General features: G+C 42.5%; 1 protein-coding gene across 1 annotated transcript in view; it reads right to left on the bottom strand.

The window, feature by feature from the left end:
- Window positions 1–18324, bottom strand: part of gak (cyclin G associated kinase) — a 65347-nt gene extending 47023 nt beyond the window's left edge. The window contains exons 1-6 of the mRNA XM_080738181.1: window positions 18046–18324; window positions 6960–7021; window positions 6279–6338; window positions 4566–4680; window positions 3382–3524; window positions 221–346 (exon numbers count right to left, since the gene is read on the bottom strand). Coding sequence (XP_080594307.1) covers window positions 221–346; window positions 3382–3524; window positions 4566–4680; window positions 6279–6338; window positions 6960–7021; window positions 18046–18187 — 648 coding nt within the window. The 5' untranslated portion in view covers window positions 18188–18324. The remainder of the gene's footprint in view (window positions 1–220; window positions 347–3381; window positions 3525–4565; window positions 4681–6278; window positions 6339–6959; window positions 7022–18045) is intronic.
- Window positions 18325–22671: the final 4347 nt, after the last annotated feature.

Consider the following 22671-nt stretch of genomic DNA (forward strand, 5'->3'; position numbering starts at 1 on the left):
TGCGGAATGCGGATCCCATACTAAATGGAGGCGGGGAAAATTTACCGGGACTTTAGACCTGCACTGTGTCGGATACTATATTACGCTTATTTTCAACATTACTTTGAGACTTGTCGTTTTTTCGTACTCTGACAGCTACAGCGGAGGATTGCGTCATGCACATGACGTGTGTGTGTGTGTGTGTGTGTGTGTGTGTGTGTGTGTGTGTGTGTGTGTGTACCTCATCCTCCACCATAGACCTCTTGTGGGCAGACCAGCTGTAGTCAGGGTAATGTGCCAGGGTGGTGGCGCTGCCAAAGTCACACAGCTTGACGGTTCCCTGGGCGCTGATCAACAGGTTCTCCATCTGTAACACACACACACACACACACACACACACACACACACACACACACACACACACACACATGCACGCACACACACACACACACACACACACATGCACGCACACACACACACACACACACACACACACACACACACACACACACACACACACACACACAATTCAATTGGCATGAAAAATACTATGTTTCCATTGCCAAAGCAAGTGTCAAAATATTATAATAAAAACTGTTAAAAATGGGTACATATACAGTATATACAGTTGGAGGGGGTACAGCATTGTGGAAACAGAGCTATGATACATTGTGTTGTTATACAGATGTTACAGGGTATAAAAGCTTTTTTAAAACAAATAACCCAATCTGTTGCAGTCGCTTTGGGACAAACAGAGGCATCTCAAAATGATTTTAAGTAGTATACAAAAAAAGCCTGAGATTTAAAATGCATTTAAAGGTAGCAGCTCGGTTGATACTGTATGTGCAGTAGGTCTGGATGTCAATCCATGGTTTGTAGTCCTTATGGTGGTTGTGTTCCATTCTCTAGCCTTCTTTTATCACAACAGTTCACACATCTCGCACATTGTTGTATTTCTCCCAGTATGTATGGGAGTTTTAAGATTAAGATTCCTACTATTTGTCACAGACTGTACATTGCTGTATGCAAAGATTTGTTCTCCACATTCGACCCATCTCTTGGAGCGGTGAACCGCAGCCATGCCGCGCTCGGGAAATTAGTAGCGGTGACCTAGGTGGTTAGAAAGTGTAGCTCTGTCCCTGGGCCAGCTGACTGAGGGGGCATCCCTGTAGGTTTTCACTATGGCTGAGGGCTATGTTATGGAGCGTGTCTGGATTGCGTTCTTTTAGGTGATTATAACATTTAAGTGATCCTTTTTTTTTTACTTTTATAATGAGTGGGTATATCGTCCTACTTCTGCCCTGCAAGAATTGTTTGTTGTTTTCCATTGGGAGAATGGATTTGCAGAGTTCTGCGTGCAGAGTCTTGGTCTGGATGTTTTCAAGTTCTTGGTTGGCATGGGACCCCAGATCTCATAGCCATAGAGGGAGATGGGTTATATGACAGAGTCTAATATCTTTAACCAGATTTTTATTAGGATGTTTGACCTTCCTTTTGATGGCATGATCAACCCCTGCAACCCCACACGTTCACTCAGATCAGCCAACACAGGGATGCTGACAGAACCCTCACTAAGTAAAAACCCCAGGACAAACTGTGGAATAAACTCCCTCCTGGCCCCCAAACTGTGGAATAAACTCCCTGTCGTACTTGGAACTACAGACTCACTCCCTAGCTTCCATTAGAACTACAGACTCACTCCCTAGCTTCCATTAGAACTAAAGACTCACTCCCTAGCTTCCATTAGCACTACAGACTCACTCCCTAGCTTCCATTAGAACTACACTCACTCCCTAGCTTCCATTAGAACTACAAACTCACTCCCTTGCTTCCATTAGAACTACAGACTCACTCCCTAGCTTCCACTAGAACTACAGACTCACTCCCTAGCTTCCATTAGAACTACAGACTCGCTCCCTAGCTTCCATTAGAACTACAGACTCCCTCCCTAGCTTCCATTAGAACTACAGACTCACTCCCTAGCTTCCACCGTGGACTGAAGACTCACCTCTTCATACTCCACCTAAACCCATAGCACTACAGTAACACTCCCCTTCCCTCAATGACCACATATGAAGCTAGATAGCTGTTCTCTTTTTGGGGGGTTTTAGACGTTTTTAGAAGATTAGGCGAGTGGTCTACCTATGTTATTATTATTATTTCTAGATTAATATTCCTATGCATTTGTTATATTGTTGTTGATGTACTGACATATTATCTTGCTTATTATAGTGATGTTTTACCTTTAAGTTGCTTTGGATTAAAAGCGTCTGCTAAATACCTAAACTGTAAACTGTACTACTAAATTCTACTGGATCTCTTCTCCACTAGTCCCTCCCTGACATTGTAATCTAGTTGATGAAATTGTCAATATATTAAAGTTATACCATGTAACTTTTTTTATAAAACAAATCTTAAAATGGTCCTAACTGTTAAATCGCTAAAGTTTTAGAACCCCCACTCCGTTATTTTCAGCTTCAAAAGCCTTCTCTTTATATGTTTTCTATGAGCCGTGAGGGAGGGAGAATTTCGCGGCAATATGACGTCATCATACTACCGGCCAATCACAGCGAGGGTTATACACTGCCGGCCAATCACAGCGCATCTTGGAGTGGGGTCGCTAGGGCGGCCATATTTGTAGTCTCCCGTATGTCTCTATACTCGGGTGCACGGTTAAGCATGGGTGAAGGAGTGTATCTCCGGAATGGCTGAACGCACAGGAACCAGGGACCCCTCAAAAGATAGATCTCGGCGAGGTGGAGGCAGACGCGGGGGTGTGAGAACCGAAAAACGGCCGAAAGACGCGGACGCGACCGAGGTTTGCTATAGAGCTACTGACCACAAGTTGAGCAACTTACACAGTATAGCTTTAACTCTTAGTTTTAGTCATCATAGCTTAGTTTTTGTTTAGTTGTCATTTAGTTCTCATCAGAGAAAAAAGGACGAACACGTTTCATCATAGTTTTAGTTTTTCATCTCACGATTTTGTAAGCTGGTGTCAATTATCTAATGTAATCCTGGGCTCTGCTCTCCCTCTGCCAACCTGGGGAGACAACGGACTGACCTCATGCTTCCTTCTATGCATGAGGAGTCCAAGTTGCTTCTTTTCACCTGACAGGGGAGAGATTCCCCGGTTGGACGTAACGCGTGGAAGGAACACGTTATTCCAACCAGTTCCTTTCCCCTCCATCAGGCGCCCGGCTGGCCAGGGGGAGGCAGTATAGAGACCAGGATTACTGCATGTTTTTTGTGAGGGTACCTACCCTAGGAGACACGGGGAGAACATGCAAACTCCACACAGAAAGTCCCTTTTGCCAACCCCCACCTAGGGTGTGGGTGCTGATGATGCAGAGGAGAGGACACGCCCTTAGTGCCCCTACCATCCCTAGACCTCTGACCTACCTTGAGGTCCCGGTGTATGATTGGAGGTTTCTGTTTGTGCATGTGCTGAACGGCACGACATGATTGGTAGAAGATCTTCAGCACGGTGTCACATGACATGGGCGCCCTCTGCTCCACGCGCTTGATGTAGTCCACCAGCTGACCTGCAAGGGTTAACCACAAAAAACATTTTTTAAAAACATTCCTTGGGCTAAAAACGCCCCCCACAAAACTGTGAAAAGTGATGACTCAACACTAAACCATAGTTTTATGGGGCCATTTTAGCCCAAGGAATGTTTTTTGAGCAAAACACATGCTTGAATGGATTCAGAATCATGAAAAAAACCCTAGTTTGACCCCTCACATGCTACTTAAAGCAGATTTATGTTTTTGCATTTTTTTCCTGTATAGTAAAGTTAATGGGACTCCAACTCTAGCAGTTGATAACACCAATTTAGCTGTGACTCAGAAAGGGTTATCATACCAACATATTATCTACACATATAGAGCTTCTCAATAATGCTAAGTAACCTTTGCCACATTTCAGTATACCGACATCTCGTCGGCCACAAGTCAATTTATTGATAGAATCGTTCACTCTGTGATACAAGCACCAAATTTGGCATGAACAATGCCTAGGACCTACTTGTTCAGAAAAAAGCAAGTTAGCCACTCAATTAGAAACAAATAGGGTTGGGGTCCCATTGACTTTCTATACAGTAAAATAATACAAAATAATTAATCTACTTCAAATAGCATGTGAGGGGTCAAACTAGGGGTTTTTCATGGTGCTGAATCCATTGTAAGCATCTGTTTTGCACAAAAAACATTCCTTGGGCTAGAGAGGCCACCACAAAACTATGGTTTAGTGATGAGTCATCACTTTTCACCGTGGTTTTCAAGCTTTTGTGGGGGCCTTTCTAGCCCAAGGAATGTTTTTCGTGTAAAACAAATGCTTGCATTCGATTCAGGCTCATGAAAAACCCCTAGTTTGACCCCTCACTTGCTATTTAAAGCAGATTTATTTTGTTGTATTATTTTACTGTCAATGGGACCCCAACCCTATTTGTTTTTAATTGAGTGGCTAACTTGCTTTTTGGAAAAAGTAGGTCCAGAGGAAACTTTGTGCAAAATTTGGTGCTTGTATCACAAAGTGAACAATTATCTCTGTAGCCGCCGGGCTCATGGACTATGAATGACCTTACCTTTACACAGCTCCGTGAGGATGAGGAACTCGGCCTGTCCCGTGTCAGACTCCTCCTTGCTGATGGAGGCGGCCGAGGAGAACTGGACCACGTTGGGATGACCCGACAGTTTCTTCTGAACAGCCACACGGTCAAGGTCCACGGGTTCAGGGGTGGTTCAGGGTTCAGTGGTTCTCAGGGCAGATGATTAACTTAACACCTTCTAAGCCTGGCCGTACTCCCTCGGACTTCCTACTGGGTCCCATCAGCCACGCCGTCTATTCCCGGACTTTTGATATAAATTATAATAAAAAAAAAAAAAACATCGGAAATTCTTCTCTGTGTCTTTTTGGAGCGATCTGAAAGGGTTAATATGCTCTGACAGTCATTTTCTGGTGCTGGGTGTGATACTCCTATATCCAGCAGGCCACGCCGTTGACTCACATTCTGGATGGATGGCTGGCCAGGAAGGAGCCTCATCCTCTCCCCAGTGTTGAAACTCAGCAAGAAGCTCAAACAAGATGGCTGGTCTTTGTCTCTGTTCGTGGATCGCGGTTTCAATCACGTTCGGGGCGCCGCTTCTCTATCGCTCCTTTCCCTGCTTCGCCGCACGTAAACGAATGGAATTGATCTCCCTCCGCCTCGCCAAAGTAAGATCGCCGACCTCTGCAGGATGAATATGTACGCTGTGTCGAGCTACTCCAGTACGTGTTGTTATCATGTGGGCTTTGTTTTTTTAAAACATGTTTGTAAATAAATGGCTTATTCTTCGGCGCTACCTCTGTTCAGAGGGTTCTGCCGCGGCTTGCAACGTGTAATGTGCAATGTTGTTTTCTCACTCAACAGCAAACAAACCAACATAAGTTTAAGTGTATAGAGGGTATCTGCACATTTCTAAAGTGACAATTTAAGGACTTTTTAATACCTCTAAAATGACAATTAAACATTGGCCAATTGTCAAATATTAGAGGCAGAAATTGTGAAAATAGGTTGCGAGGTGTATTTTTACAATAGAACCGTGTTATACAAGATGTAGCCTCGGGAATCCAGGCTTTATACAGAATGTAATGCCTCAACTCTTAGTGCTCGTCAGGGTGTGGGGGGGGGGGGGGGGTCCCAGTTAAAATATGATTATTTCGGGGGTCGCGGCCTGAAAAGGTTGAGGAACACTGCACTAGTTTCAGGGTAGAGCTCTTCACAGGGTTCCCAAAATATCCGACGGGACCCCAGACCCCTACAATTTACAATTTAGGCATCTCCAAGCTCAATACGAAAAGGGTTAGGGTTAGGGCTAGGGTTAAGTACCAAGTATAAAAGTGATTTTCAATCTGTCAATTCTCTCACAAGCTTTCCTCGTGAAAATGGCCTCTATACTGTTGTTAGTGGTTTGGTTAAACATGCTTGGCAGTGAATTAGTTAAGATCTCTGTGACATCGCCTCGATAATATTACCATAACGTTACGTTAGCCCCATGTCATATAGAGGTTTTATGCACATCGAGCGGCAAATCAAGTGGCAAAGTGAGATTAATGTTGTTTAATACAATCAGATAGGACTTTTCTGTATGGATGTATGGGCTGTCAAGGCCAGAAAGTAGTTTTTTTTGTCACTCAGTTGGCGTTCCCTCATAACTTCCTGATATGATGATGATGTCACACGCATAACCTCTGTATTGAGCTTAGTAACAGCTTTTGAACACCAGTTAAATTGCGCCCCAGAAATGACAAAGGATACCATGAAACACACTTCCTGGATGATGTCCTTGCTCTTCTCCTCCTCATTGGACAGCAGCCGCTGTGACATCACAGGGGGAAAAAGAAAGGAAATAGTCATCACAGATGCAAACACAAAGAACAGGCCAGAGTGACAACACCAGCTTTGCAACTTGGATAAATTGTTTTAACGTTTTGGAGATCAATGACGCAAAGATCTACTCACCAAAATGTCTACAGGCATGCATGTCACCCAGCCAAGCCAGTGCTGCCAGTGAGGCGGTGTTTGATGCTTCCCACCTCAACCTTTGATTCTGTTGCCTTCAGAGAAACAGTCAGTGCCACAGTGCACAAAGATGTTTTCCAACTAATGTTTGAATTGTATTTATTCATTATTATTATTTCATATTGCACAGGCACAGCACTACGATACTACTTAGTTTGAAGGCAAGTTGAGGCTACAATGAATATATGCCTGTCTCAACATTTCTAAACATATATCTTGTGTTTTATTGTTCCTCTACATTTCATAACGATAATAACTGCTACAATGATAGGGAGTCGTCTTTCCTCTTACTGTGACACAGATCAACATCAGATTACAGTAAGAATTCTCCTTTAACGTCCCTGGAACGTTGTTAGAACCATAGAAATAAAGTCATGTGTCGGGTGAAGTGTTCCTTTAAGCTGGTGCTCAGTGTACCTTGAGGGCGTAGTCTTTCCCACTGCCAATGTCCTGGGCTTCATACACAAAGGCAAAGCCACCTGAGAGAGAGAGAGGGAGGGGGGGGGGGGGGGGGGGGGGGGGGGGGGGGGGGGGGGGGGGGGGGGAGGGGGGAGAAAGAGAGAGGCATAACGTTATATTACTTTTAAATAAACCTTTCAATCATTTACCCACTTCTTAGCACATGGGATGCCCAAGACGTCTACGGGTCCGCAGCAGTGTGCCAACGGGCCGGTATTCCGACACTAAAACTAACCCTAACTCTACCCCCAACCCTAAACCTAACCTCAGTAAACCTTACCTCAGTAACTAACCTGCCGACGCTAAGTAACTAACCTGCCTTACGCTAAGTAACTAACCTGCCATATGCTAAGTAATTAACCTGCCTTACGCTAAGTAACTAACCTGCCTTACGCTAAGTAACTAACCTGCCATATGCTAAGTAATTAACCTGCCTTACGCTAAGTAACTAACCTGCCTTACGCTAAGTAACTAACCTGCCATATGCTAAGTAATTAACCTGCCTTACGCTAAGTAACTAACCTGCCGACGCTAAGTAACTAACCTGCCGACGCTAGTCGGAACAGCGGATAGTCGGGATAGTGAGCGGACCCCGACGTCTACAGACGTTTTAACCTCCCCCCCCCCCCCCCCCCCCCCCCGGAGTGCCACAGCTAGTTACCATGGACCATACACATAGATCATAGCGGTTGGATTTTTTTCTTGTCCACGTGAAAAAATGCTTTTGCGGCCGTGAACGGGAGCCGCCGGCCCGCCTTGCACGCAACGTGCACCTGCTGCGTGCACGGAGCTAACGAAGATCGGGGTAACAATCGGAAAAGGCCTTGGCAGTAGGGCTGTCACGATATGACATTTTACATGACGATTAATTGTCACTCAAATAATTGGCGATTAACGATTTAATTGTGTTTTTGTCGTTGATAATTACATTTCTGTTTGGCTTTTAAGGCTTTGAAGTTGCATATGGCAGATATGACATAACCTAAACACACAAATAAATTACGGACATTTGACAACTTACTACTTAAAAAATAACATTGATAGTGGAAATAGCCGATCTACAAGCTCACAACGCGTCGCAGAGCTTGTAGATCTGCTATTTCCACTATTTCTGACATTTTTCAACATTCACGATTATGACGATTATGACAAAATGAGTGCGTTAATGTCAAATAATCACGATTAGACGATTATGTAATAATTGTGACAGCCCTACTTGGCAGTTAATCTGCATTAGTTATGGCAAAACTAAAACACTACAGTGTTAAACACTACAGGATTATGCTTGGTTGACCCCTGACCCCGACCCTGCCCGGACCCTTCCTTTTCTCCCCTACACCAAAACTCCTCGCTGCAAAAAGGCCGACACACACCCTGTGTGTCGAAACGCATTGTGAGCTTGAAGATCTGCTACTTTTCGTCAAACGTTTCGCGTATCATGACATGCCCACAACGTGTCTTTTCAGGGACTCTGATTGGCCTACCTGGAGCAGGGTTTCCCAAAGTGGGTGCCATGGCACCCTAGGGTGCCCTGATGCCAGTCCAGGGGTGTCTCAGAATAATCTGATAATATTTGAAATGCATCAATCACTACATCACTTCACTATGCTTAGTGAAACAGACCTGATATGTGCTTGAGTTCTTTTTCCATCTACGGCCAACTCGCTTCACCAAAAATGACAGATCTACAAGCTCAAGCTCCCAGATCTTTGTGAGAGAAACAAGTAACCAGGACTAGGAAAAACAACGATTTGAAAACAGATTATCTAAGCTTGGCCCTGCTGCTAATCTGGTGGGTCCATGGCATGACATGACATGAAATGACATGTTTGATAAGTTTTAACATAAATAATGATTTATTTATTTATTGGTCAATTCAAGACGAAACAGCAACAACTCGGTTCGTTTTCCACCTGTCCAGAATAGTTTGTCTGTTTTCCCAGAGTCAAGTCTCACACAACAGACAGATAATTAAAACAAATTATTAGAATAATAAAATGATAACCATCACAGTCAGCTGAATCACGGGGAAGCTGCCGAAACCAGAACCATTCATCCACTGATGATGCTGCTGCAGTAGTGTTGCGTGTGGTCAGACTGTCTCCCACAATTTGCACATGCTCCCGTCATACAGTCTGTCTGTCTGTCTGTCTGTCTGTCTGTCCGTCATACAGTGTGGGATGACGGACACAGAATGTGAAGCCTCCTCCCCACTTTTCGTTTTTTACAGTTGCACACATTTATCTTAAAAATAATCAAAATCATCTAAGCATTCTGTGTAGAGTTTGCATTTCTACCGTGTCTCCTAGCGTTGATACCCTCACAAAAACATGCAGTAATCCTGGTCTCAATAATGCCTCCCCCTGGCCAGCCGGGGCGCTTGATGGAGGGGAAAGGAACTGGTTGGAATAACGTGTTCCTTCCACGCGCTACGTCCATCCCGGGGAAATGCCCCCTGTTAGGTGAAAAGAAACAACTTGGACTACTCATGCATTGAAGGAAGCATGAGGTCAGTCCGTTGTCTCCCCAGGCGCGGCAGAGGGAGAGCAGAGCCCAGGATTACATAGGCAATTGGCACTGGGTGAAAATGGGTTGCAAAATCATGGGATAAAAAAATGTAAGAAAAAAAATCATCTAAGCATATGTAGCTTGCTGCTTATCAGAAATCATATTTTAAAATATATCGTTGTGAACGGAAATGCCAACTTCCATTACTGGGATTCCGGGAGGTGTAGTTCCAGACTCTATATAACATTCAGGAGGTGTAGTTCCAGACTATATATAACATTCAGGAGGTGTAGTTCTAGACTCTATATAACATTCAGGAGGTGTAGTTCCAGACTCTATATAGCATTCAGGAGGTGTAGTTCCAGACTCTATATAACATTCAGGAGGTGTAGTTCCAGACTCTATATACTGTAACATTCAGGAGGTGTAGTTCCAGACTCTATATAACATTCAGGAGGTGTAGTTCCAGACTCTATATAACATTCAGGAGGTGTAGTTCCAGACTCTATATAACATTCAGGAGGTGTAGTTCCAGACTCTATATAGCATTCAGGAGGTGTAGTTCCAGACTCTATATAACATTCAGGAGGTGTAGTTCCCAGACTCTATATAGCATTCAGGAGGTGTAGTTCCAGACTCTATATAACATTCAGGAGGTGTAGTTCCAGACTCTATATAGCATTCAGGAGGTGTAGTTCCAGACTCTATATAACATTCAGGAGGTGTAGTTCCCAGACTCTATATAGCATTCAGGAGGTGTAATTCCAGACTCTATATAACATTCAGGAGGTGTAGTTCCAGACTCTATATAACATTCAGGAGGTGTAGTTCCAGACTCTATATAACATTCAGGAGGTGTAGTTCCAGACTCTATATAACATTCAGGAGGTGTAGTTCCAGACTCTATATAACATTCAGGAGGTGTAGTTCCAGACTCTATATAACATTCAGGAGGTGTAGTTCCAGACTCTATATAACATTCAGGAGGTGTAGTTCCAGACTCTATACAGCATTCAGGAGGTGTAGTTCCAGACTCTATATAGCATTCAGGAGGTGTAGTTCCAGACTCTATGGGCGGATTCACACTGCGGTCTCCGGTGCGTTCTCGAGACTGCTTGGCAGATGTTTTGACAGTGTGAAGCCTGCGGTTCTCCTCAGAAACGGCAGCCTCGAGACCAACTCTGGAGGTAGTCTCGAGTCCGCTTGATGGGTCCTCAAGAACGGTGCGCTGCAATGTGAAGCTACCGTTCCATGAACAAGGAAGTGGTGTCACTTCTGCTGGGATGAAAATAACAAGGATTGATCCGCGACGTCACTATTACGTTACGTTGTGATGTTTTAAAGACAGTCAGCACCCACTGCTTTGGTTGTGTATTGTTGTTCTGTTATTGTTACAACTCAAGATAACGTCAGGAACACTGTAAAACTTTATATTCGACAAGATACTCTTCTTCTGTGACATGACATTTTATATCTCCCAAAGCCCCATGGTCAACCAGCGCCCCCGGGAGACATATGAATACCATTACAGTTGAATGAGGTGTACTCCAGGGAGTCCAGGCACAGGAGAATTTTGGCCAATGTGAATGCTGGTCAGCGGGGACCGGGCAACTGTTTTCAGAAACAGAGGTTGTGGAATAGAGACTACTGCTGCAGCAACGAAAGGCTGACAGAAAACTGGTCGTTCCGGTCTTGTTGTCTTCCTCCTCCTCCTACAAACAAACATTCTCAGTGACTCTGTGTGAAAAGCAACTTGATCTTATCTGTCTGTAGAAACCAGAGCCGCTCTAAACTACTATTGGCGGATATTTTGGAATTTGGAATACACCCTCCAATTAAACTCCAAGCACACCGTCCCCTGGTGGCATGAGGACAGCTCTTCATTCTGAGAGCGTCAGGTCACAGTTAGTATCAAAACCTAATTAATGCACAACATTCCGTTCCTCCCTCCCATTCCATCCATGAAGGCTGTTCACAAAAAGGTTGTCAGTAACACATGTTGGTGTAACACTTACTCACATGGCACTGTAACGCATCGCTGATTGGCTCTCACATCACATGGGTGTGTTGCACGACAATGTCGTGCAGTTTGTACGAGCCCTTAGTTATGCCAAAACTATGGCATTCAACACACTGTTACTGAGCAGACACTAGCAATGATGACACAATAGAGCTATTTGACATTTTAACAAAAACAAATAATATCACACTTATCCTACCTTTAAATGAACACTAGAGAGATAAACAGGGCGTCCCTGGCGGTCCTCAAGATCGGGGGTTTTCAAAGTGGGTGCCAGGGAACCCTGGGGTGCCGTGACCGCAGTCAGGGGTGCCGCACCATAATTTGATAATATTTGGAATTTATTTGGACACTTATAAAAAGATTTTGTAAAATGGCTATTACAGTATCTCAAAGTTTTCCTCGCAACATAATCTTGGGGAGAATAATCAAAAATGAGCTTATGTTTCCCCTTACATGGTGTATTGGTGTTGAATTCATATAAGGTGATTAAAAAAGATTATGAATATAATGTAGAGGTGCAGGTGCCTCAGCATCATTGAATCAATGTATCCCCGAGAAAATAAATAAAGGTTGAATGAATGAATTTATAGGGGTGCCCGGAGCCGAAACAGTTTGGGAAACCCAAGATAAATCAGTGGATTCTATCTATAATATTCTCGAAATCCCCCAGCCGGGATGACTGCAACTGTAACTTCCTGACTGTACGGACAATCACACACACACCTCTGGGTGTTTTATAATAACCAACAGATTACAACATGTCATGTTATCTATCTATTAAACCAGCAAACTCACTCACTCACTCACGCTCTAACGCTCTAACGCTCACGCTTATCTACGTTTATCTATTCACTCGCTTCAGCAACTGATCCCAAAGTTCACATGGTATTGGCCATTAGCATTATACCAACGGTGACGGAGCCCGAATTTCATTTTTCCCAAATTAAAGCTGTTTATTAGCGTTTTCTTAGCCTGTTGTCAGGGTTACGGTCCGTTCCTCCAGGCCATGGGATCTGTAGCCCCACACACACACCCCTCTCTCTCACAGTTAGGAATGTGCATTCTCTCTCTCTCTCTCTCTCTCTCTCTCTCTCTCTCTCTCTCTCTCTCTCTCTCTCTCTCTCTCTCTCTCTCTCTCTCTCTCTCTCTCTCTCTCTCTCTCTCTCTCTCTCTCTCTCTCTCTCTCTCTCTCTGTGCGTTTGATGTGTCTCATCTTCCAACGGGTATGAAAAAACTATGTGGAGCAAGCGCATTCATCCCCATACTTCTATTCACCTAAATTTGCTGTTAAATTATTTGTATCCATCATAAATATACACTCCTCCATGAGCTGCTCCTTACATTATGATGCTCCCACATATTCTCACGCACGCACATATCTTCGAACGGGTAAGGTCTAGTTATTTTATAATGACCAACAGCTTACATCATGTCATGTTTACTTAACGCTGACTCCTGGTGGTTTGTAATATTTTAATATAAAGACAAGAAAGAAAGCTGAGCGAATATCAAACACTATTAACCCATTAAGACCTGGAACACATTATAACTTTAACCATTCATGTATACTTTAATTTCCTTACATTAGTGATCCCACGATTTTACAACCCATTTTTCACCCAGTGCCAAATTGCCTAAGCTGTAATCCTGGGCTCTGCTCTCCCTCTGCCAACCTGGGGAGAGCCCTGAACTGAGCTCATGCTTCCTTCAGTGCATGAGGAGTGAGAAAGCCGCTTCTTATCGCCTGACAGGGGGAGCTTCCCTGGTTGGACGTAGCGCTTGAAGGAACACGCGGGGGAGAGAACAGGCCCACAGCATCCCCCGGCGGGAATCGAACCCAGGACCTTAACAGTTTCCATGCCATCCCATTTCAGTGTTTTTTTTACGACCACAAGAAAACACTGTTTACACATCTATCCGTTCTGTCCATTCCTTTCAGTACCCTGGGTGACGCTAAATTCTACCACAGTTACACTCATACAATCATGCTAACAAAATGAGCTAATACCTACTTTTGCGTCGGGCGCTCCACGCACGCGCTCCGTGCATGTGATGGTAACGTTCGGAACCGCGTTGCCACCAGCTGCTCAGATCTTTTTCCCGAATCAAAATAGGACTTACGGGTGAGGAGGAAAGTGTGTTTTTGTGTTTCATGCATTCTAACGTTTTTTCACAACAAAGCAGAGTCACATGGTTCCGTACACTTCCTCGTTTTCATTCAGTCTCATGATCTGCCACTGGATGGAGGCAAAGTCTTTGGTATGAAGTTCTGTTGGGCCATTAGGCAAAAATAATGTATTTTGAGTTGTTTTATAACAAAAATAGCCTATTCTCGTCAATCTTCGTCTGTGGCCTGGCTGCCTAATTAATAATTCTCGTCAATCTACCCCCGTGGCATGGAAACTGTTAAAGGTGTGAGGCGACAGCGTCTTTTAATATTTTGACACGATTCTATTAATGTCCACTAACCAACTGTGTGCCCCATAGGTTTGTGGAACTCATTCCAGAGCCCCTCGCCCCGGAATGAACGTTGTCCGTGTTCAGCTCGTGGAAAAGTGGAGATATTTGACTAAACACACATTTTCTGCCAGAACTTTCAAAGGGATATGAAACTAGAGGACCATATCTGTCTCCAAGGCTGAGGAATTCATTATTGGGTGATGTGTACACAAGTAGCGCGCAACACTTAAGTGCCACGCAGTTTATCTGCTCAACGCCGCCCAATAGGACCCATCTATGGCTGTGTATAAGGAATATCACAAAAGTGTATTATTATGTACGATTACAGACATTCTAGGGCTGTGTGTATATGCAGTCTTGCCTAACACGGACATTCTATGGCCCCGAAAGGTCTCACTGGCTCCTCCGGCGTCTCGGAATGGACGTGGCGGGGGACATGACTCCTGCTGCTGTCCGCTTTGAGTAAATAAGTAAGTGATGCGCGGTGGAAAACGATAAATCATTGCGATTTTATAATTATAATGGATAAGCCTAAACAAACCAGTTCACATGAACAATACTGATGTAAAATAAGATACAGTATCTGAAGGGCTACATATATTTTATATACAATTAAAATGTTGTGAACCACAGTTAAGCCCGGATCATAGTCGGGTCCGCGGTGGAAGGCTATCCACCGCGGTGTAGTCTTTTCGATTCTTTTTGAGTCATGAAACTACAACGTTACATCATTCCTCGCGGTGGAGAGCTTTCCACTATCAGACAGACAGGCTCTACACCCCGTTCACTGATTGGTCGACCTGAACCGGTCTAGACGGGGTAAAGGACTTCACTGTGGGCCGTGACTATGATGGCCTGCACTTATTTTCTGACTTGAGGTGGAAAGCTTTCCACCTCAAATTTGCGGTGGATAGCTCTCCACCGTAGACTCTGATCCGGGCTTTACATTAAAATGTTGTGAACCACAGTTACAGGGGCGCTAGCCCAGGCTTTTCTTTCTTGAAAAGTCTGGATCCCGAGGCTATAACGCCTGGGATTCCTACCCGGGTCTCACGCGTGGCAGTCCAACATCTTAAGCACTAGACCAAAGGGAGATGTTAGACTTTTTAGGCCATCAGGCAGTGAGTCACTCTGCTACATGTATGTATCTGTCATTTCATGTTTTCATGAATTAAGGACAAAGGACCCCAATGTAAACATGCCATAGTGCTTTCTTGAGGTGTAAATCCTATTAGTAGACCTTGTATCTGAACTGTAATGTACTGTACTTTAACTATGAGAACTGCTAGTAAAGTATTAAACCAATCAATCAATCAATAGGCATGTCACAATTATTACATAATCGTGTAATCACAATTATTTGACATAATCGTATCGTTTCCATGTTGAAAGATATTCCATGTTCATATATTTTCAAACAAAAACATAGTGGAAATAGCAGATCTACAAGCTCACAACGCTTTGTGATGACTGACACGTTGTGAGCTTGTAGCTCTGCTATTTCCACTATCAATGTACATTTTTAAGTATAAAGTTGTCAAATATGTAAGTGCTTTCTATGTATATTTTAGGTTATGTGTCATATCTGCCATGTGCAACTTCAAAGCCTACAAGCCAAACAGAAATGTAATTGTCAACCAAAAAAACCCCACATTAAATCGTTAAACGCAATTATTTGAGTGACAATTAATCATCATTCATGTATAATGTCATAATCGTGACAGCCTTAGTTGTATCTGAACTGTACTGTGCTTTTCCTATAGGCTATGCAAACTGCTAATAAAGTATTAAACCAACCAACCAATCAATCAAACTAGGGCTGCACGATATGGACGACATTTGATATCACAGTATTTATGCCAAATCGTCCGATATCGATACGATATATTGTCCATATCGTGCCTTTTTTGCGATACTGATATTGCCATGGTCATATACCGTAGGCCCCAGTGGTTCTCAACCTTTTCAGGCTGTGACCCCCAAAAATAATCTCATTTTAACTGGGGGCCCCCCCACCCTGACGAGCAGAAAGAGTTGAGGCATTACATTTTGTATAACACGGTTCTATTGTGAAAATAGCCTCTAATAGGCTATTTGACAATTTGGACATGTTTAATTTGTCATCTCAGGCTGAGGTATTAAAAAGTCCTTAAATTGTCACTTTGGAAATGTGCAGATACCCTCTATACACTGAAACTTTATGTTGGTTTGTTTACTGTTGAGAGAGACAACAATGTTGCACATTAAGTTAATCATCTGGGGACCCCCCAAAAAAATAATTTGGAGACCCTCCCCTGGGCCTGGGGTCCTGATTAACAAGTTGAGAACCACTGATATAGGCTATGTGATTGAGTGATTGAAGACTTTATAGAAGTTTGCATAGGAAAAAGGTAAAGTTTCATGACGGTACGAGATCCTAGTAAGCACTTGAATTATTTTGCACAAGAATTCATTAAAGCAGGGGTCTTCAACAGGGGGTCCCCAGAGTTACTACAGGGGGTCCTCCAAATCTTTGAGTGATAAAAAATGTTTTCCTCCTTTTTATATTAACCACTTGAACCCTAGCCTAGCGTGCATATTCTGAGAACTTTAGCCAAAAATAGCAGATCTACAAGCTTGTAGATCGTCTATTTTTGGCAAAGAGCTTTGGTGTAGAGGGGGAAAAGAGCCGACTAAGTAAAGAGTGAAAGGTCAAGTTCATTAAAGGACAACTTTGTTTTTTTTACAACAAGGGTTGATATTTTAGATTGTAATTAGAGAAAAGAAAAAGTGAGTGTTAAAATGTTTTCATTTGCTTCATTCTATTGTTTTAATGCGTTTACCGTGCTAAAATGTGGGGCATGTGTACGCATGGGGGCATGCGTACAAGTGGCTAAATATGTCTTTTTAGACATAATAAGCCAGCAGTTTCTTCATCGCTATTTACAGTAACACGTCTAGCCCCCATAAGTCACATCCAACCATGAAAGGTTGTGTTATCTAGGGAATGGGCTTATTCTGTGTAAAATTACATATTTAGCCACTTGTACGCATGCCCCCAACCAGTGAAATAAGAATCTCTAAAAGAATAGAAAGATGTAAATTAAATAATTTTAACACTCATCTTTTATATTCTTTAATTACAATCTAAAATATGAACCCTTGTTGTAAAAAACTAAAGTTGTCCTTTAAGTATTGACGGTTTGAGTGGTTAGATATGTGAAAACACAAATTGAAATGAATCCAAAATACACTGATGATTGTGCTGTCAAACGATTAAACTATATGGAATCTATGAACAGGTGGGGGGTCCCTGCTTCATTTCTCTCTCAACTAAGGGGTCCTTGGCCTGAAAACGTTGAAGACCCCTGCATTAAAGTATCTCATACCAGTAAGACTCCCTAATTAGGAGATAAGCAGTGTTGCCGTGGTCTTGGGTCGCGCGCCCCCGACGACCCATATCTTTTTTGAGCCAGGGTCTCGCACCCCCCAAGTTCACACCTCGACAACTGTTTTAACAAAGAAACGAGCCTATTTGCATATCAATAGACCTGTATAGTAGGTGTTGAGCGACGTTCGCGACCCCCCAAACATTGAATCACCACTGCACCACTGGAGATAAGCGACCATCAGGTCGCATACACAAACTTTAGAAGGAAATGGTAGCCAATCAGGAGGGAATATGGGAAATGGGACAGATCCATGTTGATGACATGACAGTAGAGATATTGTATATACCGCTTTGCATGATTTTAGGGCAAAATCTGTAGGAGCAGTGTTCAAAAATGTGTTTTGCAAGAATCGGCCTGATGGTAGTGCTAGAAGAGGGCCATGTGAGAAATGAGGTGGAGGTTGTGGTTTGCCAGCCAAGGAGTGTTTGTGCAAAGTTTGGCATGGATAGGGGCAACAGTGGCGGAGATATGAGTAAAACAGAAATGTGACGTGACGTGAGACTGACTGACAGACAGCCGGTGGAGGTTTTGATAGTAACTGCAGCCTGACGGTCGCAATAACGATACATTGTGTTGTGTGACGCTAGCACTGTCAGTGTCTATTATTATTAAAATATAATACCTTCAGCGATCACCCTCTTGATGCGGAGCTTCATGTCTCCCAGCTCCACCATCTGGCCGCAGAAGTCGCTCTGGTCCCGGTGGGCCGCGCCGGGCCCCGCCGGGCCGGACAGGAAATCCAGGGCCGACTGGAACAGGGACATCTTGTACCCGAAAACACCCGGAAAAACACAACCCGGCCTGCTGCCAGCAGAGCCGCTAGGCCGCTGTGGTTCTGCTGTGTGTTTAAATAACACTAATACTAATATAATACACTGGTTGTTGTGTTGTTGTTGTTTGCATTAAACCGTCCGTCTCTTCATGGTTCCGCCATCATCATCATCATCATCATCATCATCATCATCCAGACAGACCGAGCACTTCCGTGACAGGTGCTGACGTCACAATCTGACGTCATCACGTGGACGTCACGTGATTGGTTGACGAGGAATCGACGCTCCCCGGCCCGTTTCCAGTGTATTTTAGCCCTGAAACAACATGACGGTCGTATCTCACCACCGTCATGGGTGAGATTCAACCTGGTGAGGAGCAGTTCAGCCTTTTTGACCCTCACGTCTGCACAGACGTTTACATTTCAAAAATAAAGTGTTTGCTGAAGGCTCACGGATGTCACAATATTCCGCTCAACTGGAATTACCCGTATATTCCGTAATGTTCAATAAGAAGCGTTTTGATACGATTGGTCGCCATTTTCATAAAACAGTTTTCATGTATCAGAGTGCACTACACCTGCCAACCGCTGGGGTCGCGTAGTTGAAAGTCAGAGAACATAGCCGCCGATTGGATACAAATGCTGTTTATTAAAAAAATACGGAAGATACCAGTAATTCTGCTTACGCGTACCATGTTGTGACATCCGTGAGCCTTCAGTAAGCAGTTTTCTTTTTAATTTGGACATTTGTGTGGACGTATGCGGCAAATTGCCAAAACTGCTAAAGACCAAGTTGAGGTCGATCCATGACGGTTCTGAGATACGAGCGTCATTTTTGTTCATCTTTTTTTTTTTTTTTTTTTTTTTTACAAGTGCTTCTCTGATAAATATCTATTATAGTACTGTGTTCTATTCGTCTGTCATTCAATGTTATATGAGTTAAAGAGAAGGATCTCAATTTAGTTGTCCTTGTTTGTACCAGTGAACTGTAGCCATACTGTCATGAAACTGTACCTTTTCCTATGCAAACTGAATACTTCAATCAATCAATCCACCAATCAATCAATCAATCAATCAATCAATCAATCAATCAATCAAAATGTACTTGAAGTACCAAAAGTAAAAGTACAAAATGTTTGAAAATAGCCGATTTATAAGCTCACAATGTGTCACACGTGTGACACATTGTGAGCTTGTATATCGGCTATTTTCAAATAGACTAGGAAGAAAATAGGGCTAAAAGTGGATTAATGAATGTTTTATGATATGATAATTTATATCTGCAAAGAAACTAGTAAGTCAAGTTTTCAAATGTAGTGAGCAGGCTAAAAAATACCTAAAATGTTAATTAAGTACAGTAACCTAAATGTACTTATTAATTGATCGATTGGTTGATTGTTTTTTTTGTTTGTATGTATAATTGATAATTAGTCAAATATGATGACATCACTGAACTATGAAACTACTGTAGATAAAACTAAAGACTCTAGCCTTTATTATGGATCAAGACAATATATCATATTAGTTTCCATTTTGACATTTGCATATCAATGTGTGTAAGTCTGACTAAATCCTGTCTTTTATACAGTCTATGCCAAGGACCCAAAATGTGGCATTTGCGCTGCATAGAAACCAATGGCTTCGCTTTATCCATATCTTTTATACAGTACAGTCTAGCCTATGGACTATACATGATAGTCTTCTTGATCCGAGGTCCACTCCTGACGTCTTTCGCTCATCAAACTGCTGAGCTTGTAGATCTGCTATTGTCGTTGTCCGAGACAATAAGGGTTTATAGCTCTGCTAAATGACCCTTTAGTTTAAAACTGTCATCCTAAGATCTGACTGGTGGTACTAGAGCTCCATCTACTGGCGACACATTGATTGAAGATTGATTGAAGACTTTATTAGAAGTTTGCATAGGAAAAGGTACATTCTTGTGCACTGTGTGGATACATCAACTCCAGTGTGTGTGTGTTTGTGTGTGTGTGTGTGTGTGTGTGTGTGTGTGTGTGTGTGTGTGTGTGTGTGTGTGTGTGTGTGTGTGTGTGTGTGTGTGTGTGTGTGTGTGTGTGTGTGTGTGTGTGTGTCATTGTGTTGTGTAGACCTATTATAGTGTCATTATTAGTGAGGGGATATTAATAAAACCTGTGAATAAATTCCTTACCAAACAATTCATTGGGCTAAAAACAGCCCCAAAAAAAACGATAAATTATTGATGAGTCATCACTTTTCACAGTTGTATAGGGTCCATTTTTGGCCCAAGGAATGTTTTTCGTGCAAAACAAATGCTTGCAATGGATTCAGAATAATTAAAAACACCTACGGTAGTTAGACCCCTCAAATGCTACTTAAAGCATATTTTTGGGAGTCATGTTTTCCCTAATAGTATTATTATTAGTTCCCTTGTATTAATCCATGTATTGTAGCCGGCTCCCTCCTGTTGTGCCATTGCCTACTCCAGGGCAGGAATTTCAGGGAGGCCATGAAGGCCATGGCCGTCGTTGCCCCTCAGTTTGGCCTTGTGCCCCTCAAACCAATGGCATGACCTGAGGCCACAGTGGCCTTACTCCAGCTGACTGTACCCCTATCCCTATAAACTTCTTTGCCTTTTTTAATATTTTGGAAAACATTTTAAAATACTTCAAATAGCCGATCTACATCGGCAGGGGTCATCAATATGTCTGTACACGGACAAACGTGTCTGTGGCACGGACATGGACAAGTCCGTGGCACATTTAGTATTTTGGTTATCATGTGTACATAATCTATCCTAAATATTCAATAATAATAATAATAATAATAAAGCATTTCTTTGAATTATTTTGGAGACTGGTAAAGTGTCAGGATGATTAATAAGTCGTGTTGGCTACATGATTACATCAGGTGAGGATGCAATGCAAGACAAGACAGAGAGAGAAGTAATGTTTGCTAATACTTGTTCCACTGGTATACCTTACATCACACTTCTTACGCACTCTTTCTCATGAGTTTGGCAAAAGACAAAAGAATAAAACAATATTTGTTGATGGGTCAATGAATTGCAAAAACTATGCCGTGATAGTGAAGAAAGGGAACTTGGAAAGACTCTTTCTGACCAACCACAAATCATTTGACTGCTAGAAGGAAGTGAAGCCTTACGTATTTGTGTACCATAAATGTAACTGGATGGAGCTCTGTCAAGTATTTGTCTCATCAGCAAGATGGTGAAGGAAGAGAACTTGCGGACAAACCACACATCATTTGACGAGACATTTCCAGCAGACATAGAACTGAGAAAAAGAAATAAACTAAGGAACTGAAATTTCAACCATTTAGCCAAATATGATACAGTATATATGTTCTTTTGTAAAATTATTGGACAGTTATTTTTTATGTCCGTGACAAAAATAAAATATTTATCAAAATGTCCATCACAAGCTGACATGGTGATGAACCCTGTACATCGACATTGTGAGATCAGCTATTTGAAATATTCAAAAATTATTTTCAAAATGGTAAAAAAAAGGAAAGAAAGGTTTAGTGATATTGAACTAAACTAAACTGATATATAAATTTTTTAAGACCTCATCTTTAAACCAATGCTGTAAGTTTAACCCTTAAATTCAATTAAATTCAATTCATTATTTCAATGGACTAAAATCTTGTTTTATTTGGTGGCCTTCCTGCCCTAGCATTTGGCCTTTGTGCCCTCAAAAAATGGACAACACCAAAGGCCAAGTGGCCTTGTCCCTAAAAAGACGAAATTCTAGGCCTGGCCTACTCTCTCTGTGAGAGTTTCTTAAACGTGTGTAGGCCTATGGATTAAATTAAATTAAATTAAAACATGTGTAGGCCTACTGATTAAATAGAGACCCTCAGCTTAGAAGTAAAAGTACAGTAAATTGGCAATAGGCCTACTCCAGTAAAGAAGAAATACCTAAACTTTGCTCTTAAGTACACTACTAAAGCAAATGTACTTTCCACCACTGATTCTGCTCACTGCTTACTCAGTAAAAAGTTAAGTTGAACTAAACAGTGAAATTGTTAAGTGAAATTAAGTTTATTTTGGGACTTTAAAATGTTTTACATTGCACTACTGTGTATTATTTTCCTTCGGTCAAGCTCAGGGTTTTTGGTTGCTTTGATTTTTTTTATTCGGCCCTGCTCTGGTCAGCCAAGCCACCGTAAATGTCTGTTTCAAAGTAATTGTATTTTTAGTTTTTGAGGTACTGAAAATGCCATAAAATGAGTTACATTTGTATTTTAACCAAATGTATTGCCAGCCATACCATTCTGACACTTGTACTGTTTATCTACAGATGCCAGAGGGGAACTGGCCCTCAGGCTGCTACGCCACAAACTGTCTCTAGGGTCAGCAATGAGACTATCCGCCACTCCGCTGAAGAGGCCAGGACGGTCTTCATTTAACCTCAAGCCTGTAAGTATAAAGATTTATTTTTGGGCTTTTTACGCCTTTATGGATAGCAGAGTGGG

Source organism: Nannobrachium achirus (genome assembly GCF_963921795.1).
Source record: "Nannobrachium achirus genome assembly, chromosome: 12".
Lineage (NCBI taxonomy): Eukaryota > Metazoa > Chordata > Actinopteri > Myctophiformes > Myctophidae > Nannobrachium > Nannobrachium achirus.